Source organism: Bombus impatiens, unplaced genomic scaffold, assembly GCF_000188095.3.
Source record: "Bombus impatiens unplaced genomic scaffold, BIMP_2.2 scf_0011, whole genome shotgun sequence".
Classification (NCBI taxonomy): Eukaryota; Metazoa; Arthropoda; class Insecta; order Hymenoptera; family Apidae; genus Bombus; species Bombus impatiens.
Window position 1 is genome coordinate 631,230 of NT_176430.1, and position 15,407 is coordinate 646,636.

Below are 15,407 nucleotides of genomic sequence, written 5' to 3' on the forward strand. Positions count from 1 at the left end.
TATATTGCATTATCGAGATATCGCTATCGCAATTCAAATATTATAAAATAGGAATTTTACTTGAATCTATATTAAATAAAGAATAATAGCATTTAGTTTTTTTCTTAAGATCTTTGTTATATGTTATATGTTAATATTTCTAATATGTTAATATTTCTAGTGAATTTTTGATAGATAAAGAAAACAATTATAAAACAATTGAAAATAATTTGTTATTAATTATTTCAACATTTTATCTCAACAATCAAATCAACATTGACAAACATTATAGCATTTGTCTTAATTTCCTATATGTAATTTACACTGCTTTTTATCTTTAGTAATTTTTTTCAGTACTACTATTAATCTAGAACTTAAAAATAAAATTTGTAAAAAAGAAATCATAATGTATCTTTGTAACATAATATATCATAACTTCAAATCTCAAAGAAAGATTTTGGTTTAATAAAAAGTTACTAACATAGAATAATATTTTATGAAGCTCGTATGAAGCTTTTATTCATAATTTTACTAATGCATAGAAAATGTTACAGATTAGCGGATGACATGCATTTATAATTCCGAAAAATAATATTGGTTGATTCTTATAGACGACAAACATGTCGACCAATGCGACGCATCCCACCATAATTAAATCGATATTTATTCGATTATTCGAGGAGCTATCAACCTTCTCTCAGTGAAGTCTCTCCGTCTAACGAATTATTTTGATTGATACGCTAAATATTCTTTTACAGAATACAGAACACAACAGTTCTCTGAGATGAAAAAAGAAAAGGGAATTATTTCGTTGTTGTTATTATTTATTATAAGTCTTGTACGTGGTGATATGTTTTGTAATCTTGTAAATCGAGAAGATCCGTGCATTAACTTGTGCGAAAAAACACCATTATCTTTTACAAATGTACGCGTTATCAGCAAATATATGTTTATAAGTTACATATTATGAACTGATACATTAATGATGACGATGACGTTCATTAATTCTAGAGTAAATATGTCAAATCATGTTGTCAGCGAGGATGTAGATTCTTCAATTTAGTGGATTTAAATTATGGATTAGAACTAAACAGCTTAAATGGTACTAGGGATGCCTGTGAAGCTTGTATGTAAAGCATATAATGATTATAATAGCATTTAAATTAAAACTAAATCTAATTTTAATTATAAAATAAAATATATAGTATAATATTTCATATAATTATTAATTTAAAAGATTATTTTTGCATGCCGACTAAAAATATTTTTTATAATGTAAATTATTTTCTAAAAAATTACGTAAGATTATTGTAACTAATAAATTTCTAAATAAAATATTTCTTCATTTTGTTGTAGCATGTGCAGAAGCATATACAGCTCCTCAAGATCGCTATGCATGTAGCACTGGTTGTGATTTCATGGCCAAACAACGTGTTTCAGATTTGTTATCACTATTTTCTGTTGCTGTCTATATAGAGGAAGGTGTAGATTCCAACTTACTTGTAATGTCACCTGATATACCTGAAAATGATATTTTGAGTGATCCAGGTTTGCGGAAGGAACTTTTCCCAGGATGGTGGGATTTTAATGGATTTAAATTGCCACAAACATATATTAAGACTGTTCCATTAGATGCTGGGGTAAGTTTTTAACTATGTATTCTATAATAAAAATTTAAATGATACAGTTTTTATCATTTATTGAAGATATGAATGAAATGAAACTAAATTTACATATATATATAATTCAATGAAACAAAAGTTTCTTGTTAATTTAATATTTCTATTTTTTAAATTTATTTTATTTTAATCATAATATATATTCTGTTTTCGATATTTATCCTGTTTGGAAATTTCACTTTATGTAGAATATATTTATTTATTATAAGTCATATAAATCTGATTGATCATGATATGATAGACAGTGGATTATGGTGTACCATCAGACTACTCTGGAGAAAATGACCAATCAGCTTCAGTACCTGGATCTGATTGGCTTCAGTGTGCCTCGAAACATATTGGACTACCACATTGGCTTTTAGCCTCTGCTATTGCAGCAGCAGCATTGTCTGCATTTTGGTTATGTTTATATCCAGAAAAACCTACTGATCCTTTTAAAGAAATACTTATTGAAAAATCTGATATTTCTCCAACAGCTACATTATATGTACACGAAGCACCATTTCATAAACAGCCTCCACCAAAATATTTTGATAGCGTAGATCCTGCGGAAATTAATATCAAAGTTTAGCTAGAACCTTCAACTTTATAATTTTTTCAATAATTTTGAAGGTTGTTGAAATTTCAGTATAATAACGCCGTTTTCAAGAAATTGTTTATATTATGTATCATAGATTGTTGTGAATACTACAATTATTAAGAAGTATCTGCACTTTCAATTTTCAACAAAATTATTCATAGACAAAAGATAATCCTCTAAGAATATATGTGTATAAAAATAAGACTTTAAAAAGTTAATTGAGATTTTGAAACATACATATGAAAATTAAAATCAAAATAAATGATAAAATAGGTAATAAAATATTTTGTGGGAAAAATTTATGGTTGAATAAATGGTGATATATGATAAAATTATTTTGTACAGAATAACATTGTTTTTATAATAACAGATCTTATTATTCTTCTTTTCCCAATAGATAAAGTAACTGAAATCAGTACTGAAATAAAACTTGCAAAGTAAAAAGGTATATGCACATGTATAAGACTGCAAATTATGTACTTTATTAGTAATTGAGTAAGGATTAAAAACTTTTGTATTTGTATCAATATATTATTTTGTTAAATATAATGTATAAATATAAGAAAATTTATGTATGATCATTGAAAGCAATTGCTTTTGGGAAGTTTTGTTTTATTGTTCTTACATTGGTTATTCATTTTAATAATGATAAATTTTATTTTACATTTAAGTACAGTCAGCTTGTTTCAAGATGTTTGTATATTTAATGAATGCACGTATTCTTTTGTATCTTTTATATCCTATATTATAGTAGTTTAATAAGTTTAAAATCATAAAAATGAATTTTGGAGTAAAAGGGTATGTATTTGTAAAAATTATAGTTAGAAATTTATTTTATCAACTTATCTCAACTTTTATTTTACATGGGGAAATGTGAAATATTGCAATTATAAAAACAAATATGATACAATGTATAGTTGAGGGAACTCTAAAACATTATGTATGATATTATGTTGTATCATTTAAATACATGATATCTTATGTCATTGTAATTATTGAAATATGGTTTGAGGCTTTTCGATAGTACATGTCGACTACATTATGCAATAATATATAAATTTCATATTTTATCTCAACAAACTAAAATTAATATATAATTATGTAACCAATGTAAGACATTACTTAAAAATAATTAAAAAAGTTACAATGTCTTTATCCTTTAGTAGAATATTATGAATTATTGAATATGCAATGTTTAACAATTTAATGTAATTTAAAATAAAGGGTCAATGAAATAGTTACACAATTATTAGTGTATTTATGTTTTAAAAAATGATATCTTTTTCGTATTACTGTAACATTAAAGTGATAAAATATATCATGGTCTTATTCAGAATAAATATTGATATATATTGATGTAAATGTTACAAATACGATGCTAAGATGATACATTAATGTTATAAATTTTTTGATGAACTAGTTTATAAACAAGTTTTATGTGTCTTGTATATAATTATAGGAATTGATTTCAAAATTTGTTCTATAAAAATGAGGAAACTTTTTTAATGTTTAATATCGATACCGAAAACTAAAGTAATTATAAGTCTTTGAAAAATTGTCAGATATATTCAAAACTTTAATATGTTATGAAAATTGTAACGGAAATTGAAGTTAAATGTTTCTTTTAATTATATAAGATGCAATATGCTGTAAATATTAATATAATTAAAGGATAAGAAAGTATATTTTAAACCAAAGTATCATGTTCCTTACATAGGGTAGTGCTAATTTATTGTATTAATATTTATTATCTCACTATACACTGTAAAAATAAAAAAAAAGATAAGGTATGCAAATAGTACTTTTTATTATACTCCATATTCGCACTATTTTATTCAAACAGAACAATTTTTAGAATTCTTATTATGAGACAGGAAGTTAACGTTAACACGTAACAAGTGACAAGATTAGCACCTTTTAAAATGTTGATTACAATCATCGAACATAAGTATATTCTACTGTAATAAGGAAGGTTTACATTAATAATAAGTCATTTAATCTATTTAATGCAAAAAATTGTGTATAAAAAACAAATAACTATTTTGAAATTCTTTTATTATTTTTTACGTTAGTTTGAAGTTTTCTATGATAAAGAATTATTTTTTTAATTCAAGATAACCACAATATGTACAGTATAAAAAAGTATCCTGAATCAAAAAAATATTTAATTCTTAAATATAAAAGGAATCAATTTGTACAGTATAATTAAGTTTGTTTAAATATTATCCTAAGTAATTAAAGCATTTACAGCCAATAAAGTTTCGGATCATCTCTTCTCACTTGTAATTTTAATACATGTCTATATATTTTTAATGCCGGACCTAGAAGTAAGTCAAGTCCACTTAACACATCAGACCGTTTCAGTAATAATAAAGAACTGCCATCAATGTCCTGAAATACATATCAATATATGAAATATTTAATAATAGATACCAGATAACACAAGTTCTTTTTAGAAACAGAAGAAAAGTACCTGTTGTCTGAATACTTCTGCTTCTTTCGGAAAAAGTCTTGCAAAATATTGATATACTTGTTCAGATGTCCAATTAGAAGCATCAGGTATATTTGGATCAATTCCATCTCTTGGACCATCATCTTCCATTTGGTCGGAAGATCCTCTAGCAGGGGAAACTTGAGGACTTAGAACTGGGGGTAACACAGGCGGATTTGATGGCGTATCAGGCCTGCTAGTAACCAGATTAATATTCTGGTTTATATTTGTTTTATATTGTTTTTGAACACAATCATTGCACTGCCACTTTGAATTTGATTTAGGAATTATTATACGTGGTGTGTGGCAATAATAATGGTAAGCATCATCACAAGTAAAACATGTTGCAAGTGGTCCCTGTAAAATTAAGCTATATTACAATTGGGAAAAAGTTGTTAATATATTTTTTATAATCTACTTACAGCGTCTGAGGTTTCACAACATATTGTACAACTCTTGCAACGTTCACATTGCCAATTGCTACCTGCTTTTTGAATCATTTCTTCTGGACTATAAATACAACTTGGATGTGCTAGAAATAAATGAAAATATATTAAATCATTAATTTAAAACATTTATCATATTTTCAAATACGATAATACCTCGTACAGTACAATCACGACAAGCAACTAAAGTCTCTTGCTTTTCTTTGGCACAAAGACTACATTGTCTACAAGGTCCATCCTTAACAGTTGTTTTAGAAGAATCCTGCGATTCTTGAGGTATAGAAGATTTATTTTGCGAGCCTGGTTGTCTCCCACGTTTTCTTTTTACAAGATTATTGTCAGAGGGATCAAATACTTTTTTTGCTCTCTGGAACGAAATTGTATTTTCAATTTTTTCAACATATACAAATCGAATTAAAAACCTTAAGCAATCAATTATATTTAAAAAATAGAAAAGATACATACCTTTCTACGAGCACTACGAAAGCCTCCAACATTAGTGTTGGATGGCGTAGGCGAAGGATTAGTGGAACTTCTCCCCGCATCCTCGTCCTCTCGTTCTTCGCTCAAATGTCCAGTCTCTTCTCTCTTTTCTTTTTGCGAATTTATTTCTTCTTTATTATCTTTTTGGTAGTCCTCAAATTTGATCTCTATGTCCATAGGATCGTCTGTTCGAACTAGTAGGCGCTGTTTACGCTCAGCTTTCGACGACCTTTTAAGGTTATGAGTCTGATTATCCGTATTTTTTGAGTCTTCTTTCACGTCTTCAACGGAGGTTTGCGATGGCTCCTGCGGTTCTCGTTCTTTTAAAGAATCGTGTTCTACTGATGATTCGGTATTTTCGTTTCTTCCAACGATTATCTCGAAACATTCTTCTTTTCTGATCTGTGGATCAGATTTGGGGCTTGCCTGACGCGAGGACCTCGGTGTATTCGACCTAGAGTCCGTAATCGTCAGGTTTTCTGTTTCGTCAAAATCATAAAGACCACCTGTAGTTGATGAAACAGTTTGTAATTCCTTACGTCGCACGTTTCCATTCTCAAGGGTAAAAGATTCTCGATGTGGCTCAGCGGTGGTTGTCATGTCAGACGTCGCCACCAACGAGTAATTGCCGTTAGAAAGACGCGTCAAATTACCACTTGCTACTTCTTTTCCAAGAAAATCTTCTACCATACGTCTAGAAGTAGGATTTGAGACACCATCAAGCAACTGTTCAATCAATCTGTAAGCTGGTACACCTTGATCAAGGTAATCTGGCTCCTCGACAACGAGTTCTGCCACGGCACCCGCTACCATCCCGGAGTTTAATTTCTCTTTGACGAAACCCTCCGGTCGATTTTTGTAAAGCTGTAACCGTGACCATTTCGAGGCATTTCGGTAACTAGTATTACCCTTATAGTCGACCTGTATCACTTTTTCTGCTTCGATTAACCGATGAAGATCGGCTATGGTGTCCCGTGCATCCACCGAAAACTTCCTTAGTAAGTAGTTGCAGATGCGATCAGCGTCGGGTCGCGCCTTTCGTCGACGCAACTGATCTATTGCCTCCAGGATTTGCTCCTCATGGAGTATTTGCGTTTCTACTCGGTGTTGCTGCATTATTACGCGTCGATAAAATCTTCTCTGCCACAATAGTATATCTGACAATTTCTATTCACACGATCGTTAAAAAGAACGTAGGACCAATGTAAATTCGTTTCACGATGATCTCTGCACGTTTTCACGGTGCTCGATGCATTCGCGCGTGATGTCATAACGACCGGCAAAATTCTATATATTGCGCGTATACATCCGCTCTTACTTTATCATTTAGTTGACTTTCGCACAAATGTCCGCTCTGTTTTCGAAATGATTCTTCTTAGAACGTAACATGAAAGCGAAACTCTTGCAACCGTATACCTATCTCAATTTATTATCGCGTAAATATCGAAAGTTCTTGATTACCATTCGAAACAATGGGTAGATAAAATGTCGATCATTCTTGCGGTGGAAACAGTCCGCTCCGCTTCGTATCAAGCGCAGAATCGTTCTTACACATATAAACAAGTGGAAGCAATACGTTATAATAAAAACGTGTATCTCAATATATTTCTACGTATACGGATTGTCTAGTCGCTTTTTTTTCAACTGTACAAGCATATCGGATTGAAATGAGAAAAATAACACGACCGATGAAACTCGTTAACGTGATGCAATATTATCGATTGCACGGATCGACCAAGTCAATAACGTGCAAAATCTATGGCGCATTCGGAACGCGCGAAATGTCCGCTAACTGTTTGGCGTTAATCAGCCGAGTAAAGCGATTAAACGCGGCTAGGAAAACGAAGCTCACGAATTATCACTTTCTACCGTCTTATGTCCGCTACCGGGAGAGAATTTCGAATCGCGTAACACAACTGCGCTGATCCATTGTTGGACTGAAGCCGAGAGAGGTGTATACGACGGCGACGAAGAAGCAATCTGACAAAGTCAGGTCGTCCGCCGCTGCTGGATCGAACATCGAACTGCAGCGCGACGCATTTCACACCCTTTACACGCACTTTTAACGACGTCAGGATACTTTCGTGTCCACGTACGTAACTTCCTTCCGGTAATCGTCCTCACTGACGATTTAAAATTCGAACAAATCGTTATCGAGGTATCGCAGTCCGAACAAAGAGAACTGTCTTCGTATTAATTCGAAATTGCTTGCTATCTTTCTCTTTTGTTTCGCTCGTGAAAATCCACCGATCCATGCACCCATAAATAATGCCTTCTTCACGAGGACGAAACGGTATAACCGGGGAATAATCGCACTACATACGTGCCAAGTGACCGTCGAACGTTTTCGCCACGCGCCAATCGTCCAACAAAACGGATACCTCTCCTCTTTCGCTGATCTCTCTCCCTCACCGTTTGTCCAACAACTTTTCCACAGTATTGGATCTCTTTCTGTAAGCGCGCTTCGCGACAGGCCACTTCGATACACGCGACCAAACGATACACCACGATTTTATGAGTCCACAGTCCTTATGTGCATGCCACACCAACGCGTATTCGCGCTTACGTGTATATATGTTATACGCGTATATGCGTATACGTACCACGCGGGATATATCGTCGCCGGTTGCGTTCCCTGTACGATACCTTTGTACGTGTTGACACTGTGTACAAACCGTTCGCTAAATCTTTCTACGCTCTATCACCTCGATCGTATGCGATGACAAGTACTACAATTTTAAGAATATCGATAAGCTTAGACAATCGTATCGCACAATAGCTATCGCAGCACACGGCAAACCTGCGAGACGCGGTCTTTTACTGAGGTAGACTCGGTGCGCGCCAGCCTCTTTTCTTACTCCCGGTTCGACCAGACAAAAATCATTGCGAATCCACGCACACCTACAACAACATCGATTCGCTTATTACAAATCGCTTTCACTTCGATCAGTTACGAATTTTTTTCATCATTTCCTATGTCGTTCCACGATAGTTTCACGAACATCGCATAACTCCGATGTAGCGCAACGCGTGAGACGCGCTCTTTTCCTAGAGGCGGCCTCTTGTGCGCGCCGCGCTACCTCTGCTCGTTTCTACAGAACGCCCAAAAAGATCGAACTCGGAGAAACTGTGACGCACTTCACCTCACTGCCACTGTCACTTCCGAGAATTCTCAAAAAATCGTTTGCATCGCCGATTAACTTTCCAAACGAGCTGCTTTCACAAATTATTTCGACAAAAGCGAAGAGCGCGAAGCCGGGTGCGGCTACACGCAAGTGTGGACGGTCCGCCGCTGGAGTACGGAACACGCGGAGCGCACTTTTTGCGGGGACTGGTCCGTGCAGGTACGGCGATGTCTTTCTTAACACCCTGTAGGAATCGGCTTCTGCGCATTGCTTTACCAATTTTACAGTTATTCTAATAACACCTTTTCTTTTTCCTTTCCTACCTATTGTTATTTAATTACGTAATTTTGTCACCTTCTTATTGAAGTAATTCAATTAATAAAACATAGTTTTTTGAAAAATATTGATAGATATTCACGGAAAAAAGATTTTAGGAATTTTACTCTTAATAACCACTTTTTTTCATATTTTGCTAAATATTTAGTACGGTATGATATATTACGCAGAATTAAGCGATAATTTATTATATATGAGTTTAAAGTATAATGTATTTTTTGTAAATTTCATTTGAAATAAAAGTATGTCTTGGAAGAAAATTTTTTCTATGATTTACATGTGGTACGTTACTGTGTCTGTGATTTTAGAAACGACCGTGACGTATCGGCCATTCCCGAGCGCTGCTATCCTCGTTCCCGGCCGAGTAGCTCCCTTTTGAGCCTGCTTTCAGATCGACGGATCTGACGCAACAGATCATAAGCAAATTTTAAGATATGTTGCACGTGGCACAATTTAAATACACTTATTTTTGTAGAAGCTTTTGGTACCAGGCTGCGTTTGAAACGCGTAGAATTGAACTTTTCGAAGGTAACAAGAGTATCGAGAAAAGTATATAAACTGTTGATTATGAAAATACAAATACTTAATGCGCAAAATAACGTACGATACAATATTAGATATATTTTGTATAAGAAAATATACATTATAACTTTTTACGTTAGACTAACAAATATGCCCCATAGTAGTAAATGGATAAATAAAAGAAGGAAAATGGTAATTGTTTCGTGTTTCAAATATTTTATTGTAAAACACTGTAAAAAAATGTAAATGTAAAAAATACACACGTTGTAAAAAGCTTTATGTATGTTTAATAATACAACCATTATCAATTATAAAGGAATTTTATAAATTAAATATAGCTGTTTTCTTTGTCCATCACATTTGTACTTGTAAAACTGTGCCGCTGAAGTTTTGAAATCTGTTAAAAAAATACTATAATTTAATTACTATTTACAAATATGGATGAGTATTATTAAAATACGATTTTGTACATACCAAATTGGTCGGCTTTACTTTATGGATAAGTTTGTTACTATCCCTTAACGGACTTCGCTGGATATTGTTTCCATTTTTGACCTCAAATGAAGAATGTAATCGTTTTCTTATAGGAGGTGTTTGTGCTTTTGGAATACCAGATTCTGTTGGTCGTCGTTTAGGTGTCGTTTTCTTTGGAGATGGTAATTTATTACTTCTAAAAAATAAATTACTTTTTATTGTTCTAAGTTTTCAGATATAATATAAGTTCAACATACCTTCTTGGACTATTATTTAGCCCACTGTTATTACTGACATTTACACGTGTAGTTACTGGTGAAATGTCACAAGAAAAGTTACGTTTTTTTGGGCTGTTAGCTATATGCGATTGTACTTTCCGCGTTTTAGAATGTTCAGTATCTGGAGTTGATGAAGCTACCGGTTTTGAAGATCGCGATTTTTTTACTGGTTGAGGTCCGTTGGTTGTGGAATTAGGTGTACTACTAATTATCTTATGAGGTGGTGTTGTACTTCCAATAGATGAAGTTATTTTTTTATTAATATTTTCTGCAAAAAAGCCAAATAAAATATTAGTATAATAAGGAAAAATAGAAATATAATTTTTTTTATTTATTTAACAATATACCTCTTTTTTGCATATTTCCTATAGGAAGAATAGCTTTCATTGGCCCCTTTTTATTTATTATATCAATGTCTATCTTCTTCTTCAATCTATTTTTAACTGTACATATCATCGAAGTTTTCTCTTTCTGTAGATCTAAGGTTGCTCCCGTTTTAGTTTGTGTATCTAAAAGGAGATATAAATTAATTATCTTAAATATTTTTCTTGTCAATGTTATAAAAACAAAATTACCTCTTGGTAATTGATTTTTATTGTTATTTATAATGACTTTTTTATTCAATACTGGGCTAACAAAACCAGGATCACTAGGAAAACGTTTTGTTACTTCCTTCAATTGAGATGTATCTTTATTGGTAGATATTAATGAACCTGATTGAATCTCAACTGGTGGTGTTTGAGATACAGATACGCTTCTTCTAATAAAATTTTTACTAATTGTTTGCTTCTAAAATAGACATCATCATCTATATTAATTTATTAGGCAATTTATTAAAATTTTGCAATTTTTTTATAGTATTATGCTTACTTTTGATCCTAAGTTTAAACTCAATCTATTAACCGATTTCGATAGAAATGATGACTGCTTCTCATTTTCAGATTTTAGTTTTGATTTTTTTGGAGTTTGTTGAATTTCTATATAATCATTCTTATTTTTTGTATCTTTATCAACATTACAATTATTGGAAGCAACATTCAATACCTTTTCTAAATTTTTAAGTATATTCAAAGTTGGATGTTCTTCAGTCTGTCTACATATTAATTTTCCTATGTTTGCAAGCAGTTCAATTACCACTTTTTCGTTCAATGGACTGTTATTTTTCTCTTTACAAGAAGAATCGTCTTCAGATATTTTTTGAGCACTAAATTCATTTTTATCTTTTTCTTTGTTTATGTTTTCAATATTTATTTCGATTCCTGAAGTTTCACATTTTTGTTTCTTATTTATATTACTTAAGTACTTTTGATTATCAATACATTTATTCGTATTTACATCATTTACATTAATGTCTTCAAAAAATACTGATTCTTTAATACTTTCTGTTGAATCACCAGTCAAATTACCTTCTTTACTATATTCCATATTATTTTCTGCCACATTTTTAATTACTTCCAAATTACTACTTGATTTTGGTGGACTCTTTGATAAATTATTGGTTGTGTTAAAATAAGTAGTTAATAATTCGGTATTGTTCTCACAATTAATACCTAAAACTTTCTCCAAATTTTCCAATAATTTATTTGCTTCTATATTCTTTTCTGTTCTGATTAATTTTTTAAGGTCTAGTAAAAGTGTTACTGCTGTAGTACGTTTTTCCATTGATATTGGTTCAACAAGTTCCATTTCTAAATCTTCCATATCTTTTTTTATTTTATTACTAAATTCGTCTTTTCTATCTTTATATGACTCATTATCTTTATTCTCTGTAACTTTTATATTTTTTGATTTTGATCCAGCTCCATCAGGAGATACAGGCAATTCAATTAAATTTTCTGAAGTTTCATCATCAAATGCTGGTAACAACTCTAATGTCCATGAAGGATTGCTTGTAATGAGATCATCAATGCTTGCTAAACAATAAAATGCAAAATACATATCATTTTAAATTATTGTTGCAAATGTATATTTAAACTATGTATACATTTAAGTATCAATTTTGCTTATTTTAAAAATATATTCTAGTACCGATCATTTCTATATTTTTTGTTTTAGTTATTTAAGGCTTAATTATTGATCTCTTTTATTATCTACCCTTGCTACATTTTCTGGTATTAAAATTTTATTAGATTAACATTATCCAAAGAAGTTAATGAGAATTAGATTTTTGATAAGCAACATTGACATGGTACTTATTATATGTATTTAAAAAATATTGAATGTAATAAAAACTTACAGCCCGAACTGGTTTTTATGGCCAATTCTTCAAAAGTTTTTGCAAGAAGTTTTGCTTCCTGAAGTATTGATTTATTAATCTTATTTCCTTCCTGTAAAGTAAAAATGAACTAAGAAATGTTTTTTGACAAATAATTTTTTATATATAAATTAGGAAACTTACAAGGAATACAGAATCTGACGATGTATCTGAAATAGTACTTTTATGGTGTTCATTGCTACAATTACTGTCTGGTGTGAAAACATCAACATCTATTAATTTATTATTTATATCACACATTTCATTTTTTTCAGTTACAGTTGTACATTCTTTTATATCACTGGGAGAATTATATGTGAGTTCATCTTTATTACTGGTACAATTTTGAGGAATGTGAATCCCTGATAATCTTGCTTTAAGTTTATTAAATCGGTCTGTTAAATCAGACAATGAGGATCTTGTTGATACATTTGCTACAGAAATCTCTAAATTCTTTGTTGGTAATAATGTAGATTCTCTTTCCTTATTATGATCTTCACCTTCAGTTAATTTTGTATTTCCTGATCTTTCTGACGAACAACTTTCTAGGAATGTTCGATTCATAGTTCCATTTGATAACATTAGTGATGAACTAATAGTTGAGGAAACAGAATTTAATTTAGGTATAGAAGAAATATTTGACAAATTTGAAGATATAGAACTTCCACTATCACTTTTTAAAAATCCTTCATTTAGCATGTCAAGCGAATTTAAGGAATAGATGTTACTTGCACTATTAGAATTAGTTCTTAATGATGCAGATAGTGATATTTGATGTAGACATTCTGATCTCTTTGGAGATGTTCCTCCTTGTGAAAAAGAACGCCTAGATTTTGCAATTTTCAAAGTTGCATTAGGAACTAACATTTCTTTTTGTAAAGTAGATTTTATTTCATTTTTATTTGATTCACTGTTTTCTTCAAATAATATATCATTCATCACAGATTGATTCAAGATGGATAAATCAAGATCTTGAACATTAATGGTAGGTATAACATTATCTGATTTAAAATTATTGCTTAATATATTAGTATTACCTGAATTAACAATTATACTTTTACTAGTTATTTTATTAGCTTCTGCATTGCCTAGATTTAATTTGTCATTAATCAAAAACTCATCTAATGTTTTATTCAGTTTTAACTTTTGTCTATTTTTCTTCTTAGAAACACGACTATCTGGTAAATCAAAGGAACCTGATCTTAAATAAGTATTCTTTTTGCATTTTACTTTCAATGCTTTTTCTAAAGTTATTTCAAAAGGATCATCCTTTTTCTGAATATATTCCGTAGTTTTATGTAGCACCATATCAAAAGGATTATTCTCTAAGCTATCACGTTTTCCTATCATTAGAGAACTTGTTTCGTTTATTCGAGTATTATAGTTATTGCATATAATATCTGCAGGAGCTGGTATTAAAGGCGATGCAAGTCTTGAACTTAATGAACCCTTTCTGTCAGGGCTATCTAAATCTATAAGATCACACATATTCACGTTTTTCTGTTTACGACGTTTGAGATCTTCACTTCCAATAATAGTATTACAATGTTGTCATACCAATTAAATGTTCCTAAAATCGTAACGAAATTTTGTGATACATATTATTATTATTATTATTTGCAAACACCGTTGTCACAATCTGTAAATATGTGAGTTGTTTCTCAACAAATACATAATTTCTTGATGTATATTCAATTTCACTTTGATCATTGATATTTAAAAATCATTTATGTTATATGAATACCACCTTAAATATAAATTGTTTATTTTTTATATAATATTCACGTATTCGGAGATACTAACGTATAAGTCTAAATACTTACAGTTACTATTACAGACAATTTAAAAGTTTTTACTCTACTGCCCCCTAGTAGATATTTAAAAACTAAATGCTAAACGGAAGTTATTTATAACGTATTTCAAGATAATTTAAGAAACAAAAATAAATATATGCAAAAACTATTAACAAGTTAAAAAATTATTCTAGCATAGAAACTTAATTTCTAGATCATAAAAATCATAAAAGAAGCACATGCTTAAAAGTTATATTGTTATATTTTCATACATGTATTACCATTCCCTACTACTACAAGCATATTCACATTTTAGTCGCCGTTATACGTCACAGATCTTACTATCAGAAATCAGAAGTTGTGTGGAAACTCATTAGCGTTCTTGATTTCCTACAGTATTAAGTCATATGAGTAAAATAGATTATTATTATCACATTAAAGTATGCAAAATATTTTAATATGGATATATGATATCTTTTCTTTAAATTAACATTGAATTCTAAATATATGAGTATAAATGTATGAAATTTATGAGCATCGTGAACTGTTTATAGAAACTATTTATTTATATTATCTCTACTTATGTAATTCAAGATTACCGGATAATAAACAACTCGTTATGGTATCCTTGAAATATTTATTCAGATATAAGAGAATCTACATTGTAAAACAACAAAAATGATTTAGCAATAATATCTAATGTATAAAATTATAATAAGAACTTCTAATTTATATTACTATTTTTATATATATTTAAATTTTACATAATCTCTGTATAAAAAACTAAATTTAAAATCTGGCAATTTATTTAAATACCAGCAAGTTTTATTATATATATATATAAAATCGAAACTTTTATATTTCCCTTCTTTTTATACAGGTTTTCTAGTAAAAGTCAAAGATTGTCGATGCGTTTCACTAGTGGTTAAACGTTCCGCTATTGGCGGGGACTTAGAAGGAAATGACA

General features: G+C 30.7%; 3 protein-coding genes and 1 long non-coding RNA gene across 4 annotated transcripts; 2 read left to right on the forward strand and 2 right to left on the reverse strand.

Moving 5' to 3' along the window:
* Window positions 1-624: 624 nt before the first annotated feature.
* LOC100744192 (transmembrane protein 59-like) lies at window positions 625-2,858 on the forward strand. Its single transcript, XM_003484457.4, has 4 exons — window positions 625-904; window positions 991-1,105; window positions 1,336-1,619; window positions 1,900-2,858. The coding sequence occupies exons 1-4, from the start codon at window positions 764-766 to the stop codon at window positions 2,227-2,229; spliced, it is 870 nt and encodes a 289-aa protein (XP_003484505.1). The 5' UTR covers window positions 625-763; the 3' UTR covers window positions 2,230-2,858.
* Window positions 2,859-3,936: 1,078 nt separating this feature from the next.
* LOC100744391 lies at window positions 3,937-8,943 on the reverse strand. Its single transcript, XM_003484459.4, has 5 exons — window positions 5,641-8,943; window positions 5,332-5,542; window positions 5,152-5,261; window positions 4,712-5,086; window positions 3,937-4,629 (listed from the first exon to the last, which is right to left on the reverse strand). Exons 1-5 carry the CDS (start codon window positions 6,772-6,774, stop codon window positions 4,483-4,485), a joined length of 1,977 nt encoding a protein of 658 aa, XP_003484507.1. The 5' UTR covers window positions 6,775-8,943; the 3' UTR covers window positions 3,937-4,482.
* LOC117152556 lies at window positions 8,865-9,809 on the forward strand. The gene is made up of 2 exons (XR_004462946.1): window positions 8,865-9,002; window positions 9,428-9,809. It is a non-coding gene; the product is annotated as an uncharacterized LOC117152556 (long non-coding RNA).
* A 92-nt stretch (window positions 9,810-9,901) lies between these two features.
* On the reverse strand, window positions 9,902-14,497 carry LOC100744513 (uncharacterized protein PF11_0213). The gene is made up of 8 exons (XM_003484460.4): window positions 12,792-14,497; window positions 12,630-12,720; window positions 11,264-12,306; window positions 10,969-11,182; window positions 10,741-10,902; window positions 10,373-10,661; window positions 10,116-10,311; window positions 9,902-10,038 (listed from the first exon to the last, which is right to left on the reverse strand). The coding sequence occupies exons 1-8, from the start codon at window positions 14,133-14,135 to the stop codon at window positions 9,970-9,972; spliced, it is 3,408 nt and encodes a 1,135-aa protein (XP_003484508.1). The 5' UTR covers window positions 14,136-14,497; the 3' UTR covers window positions 9,902-9,969.
* Window positions 14,498-15,407: the final 910 nt, after the last annotated feature.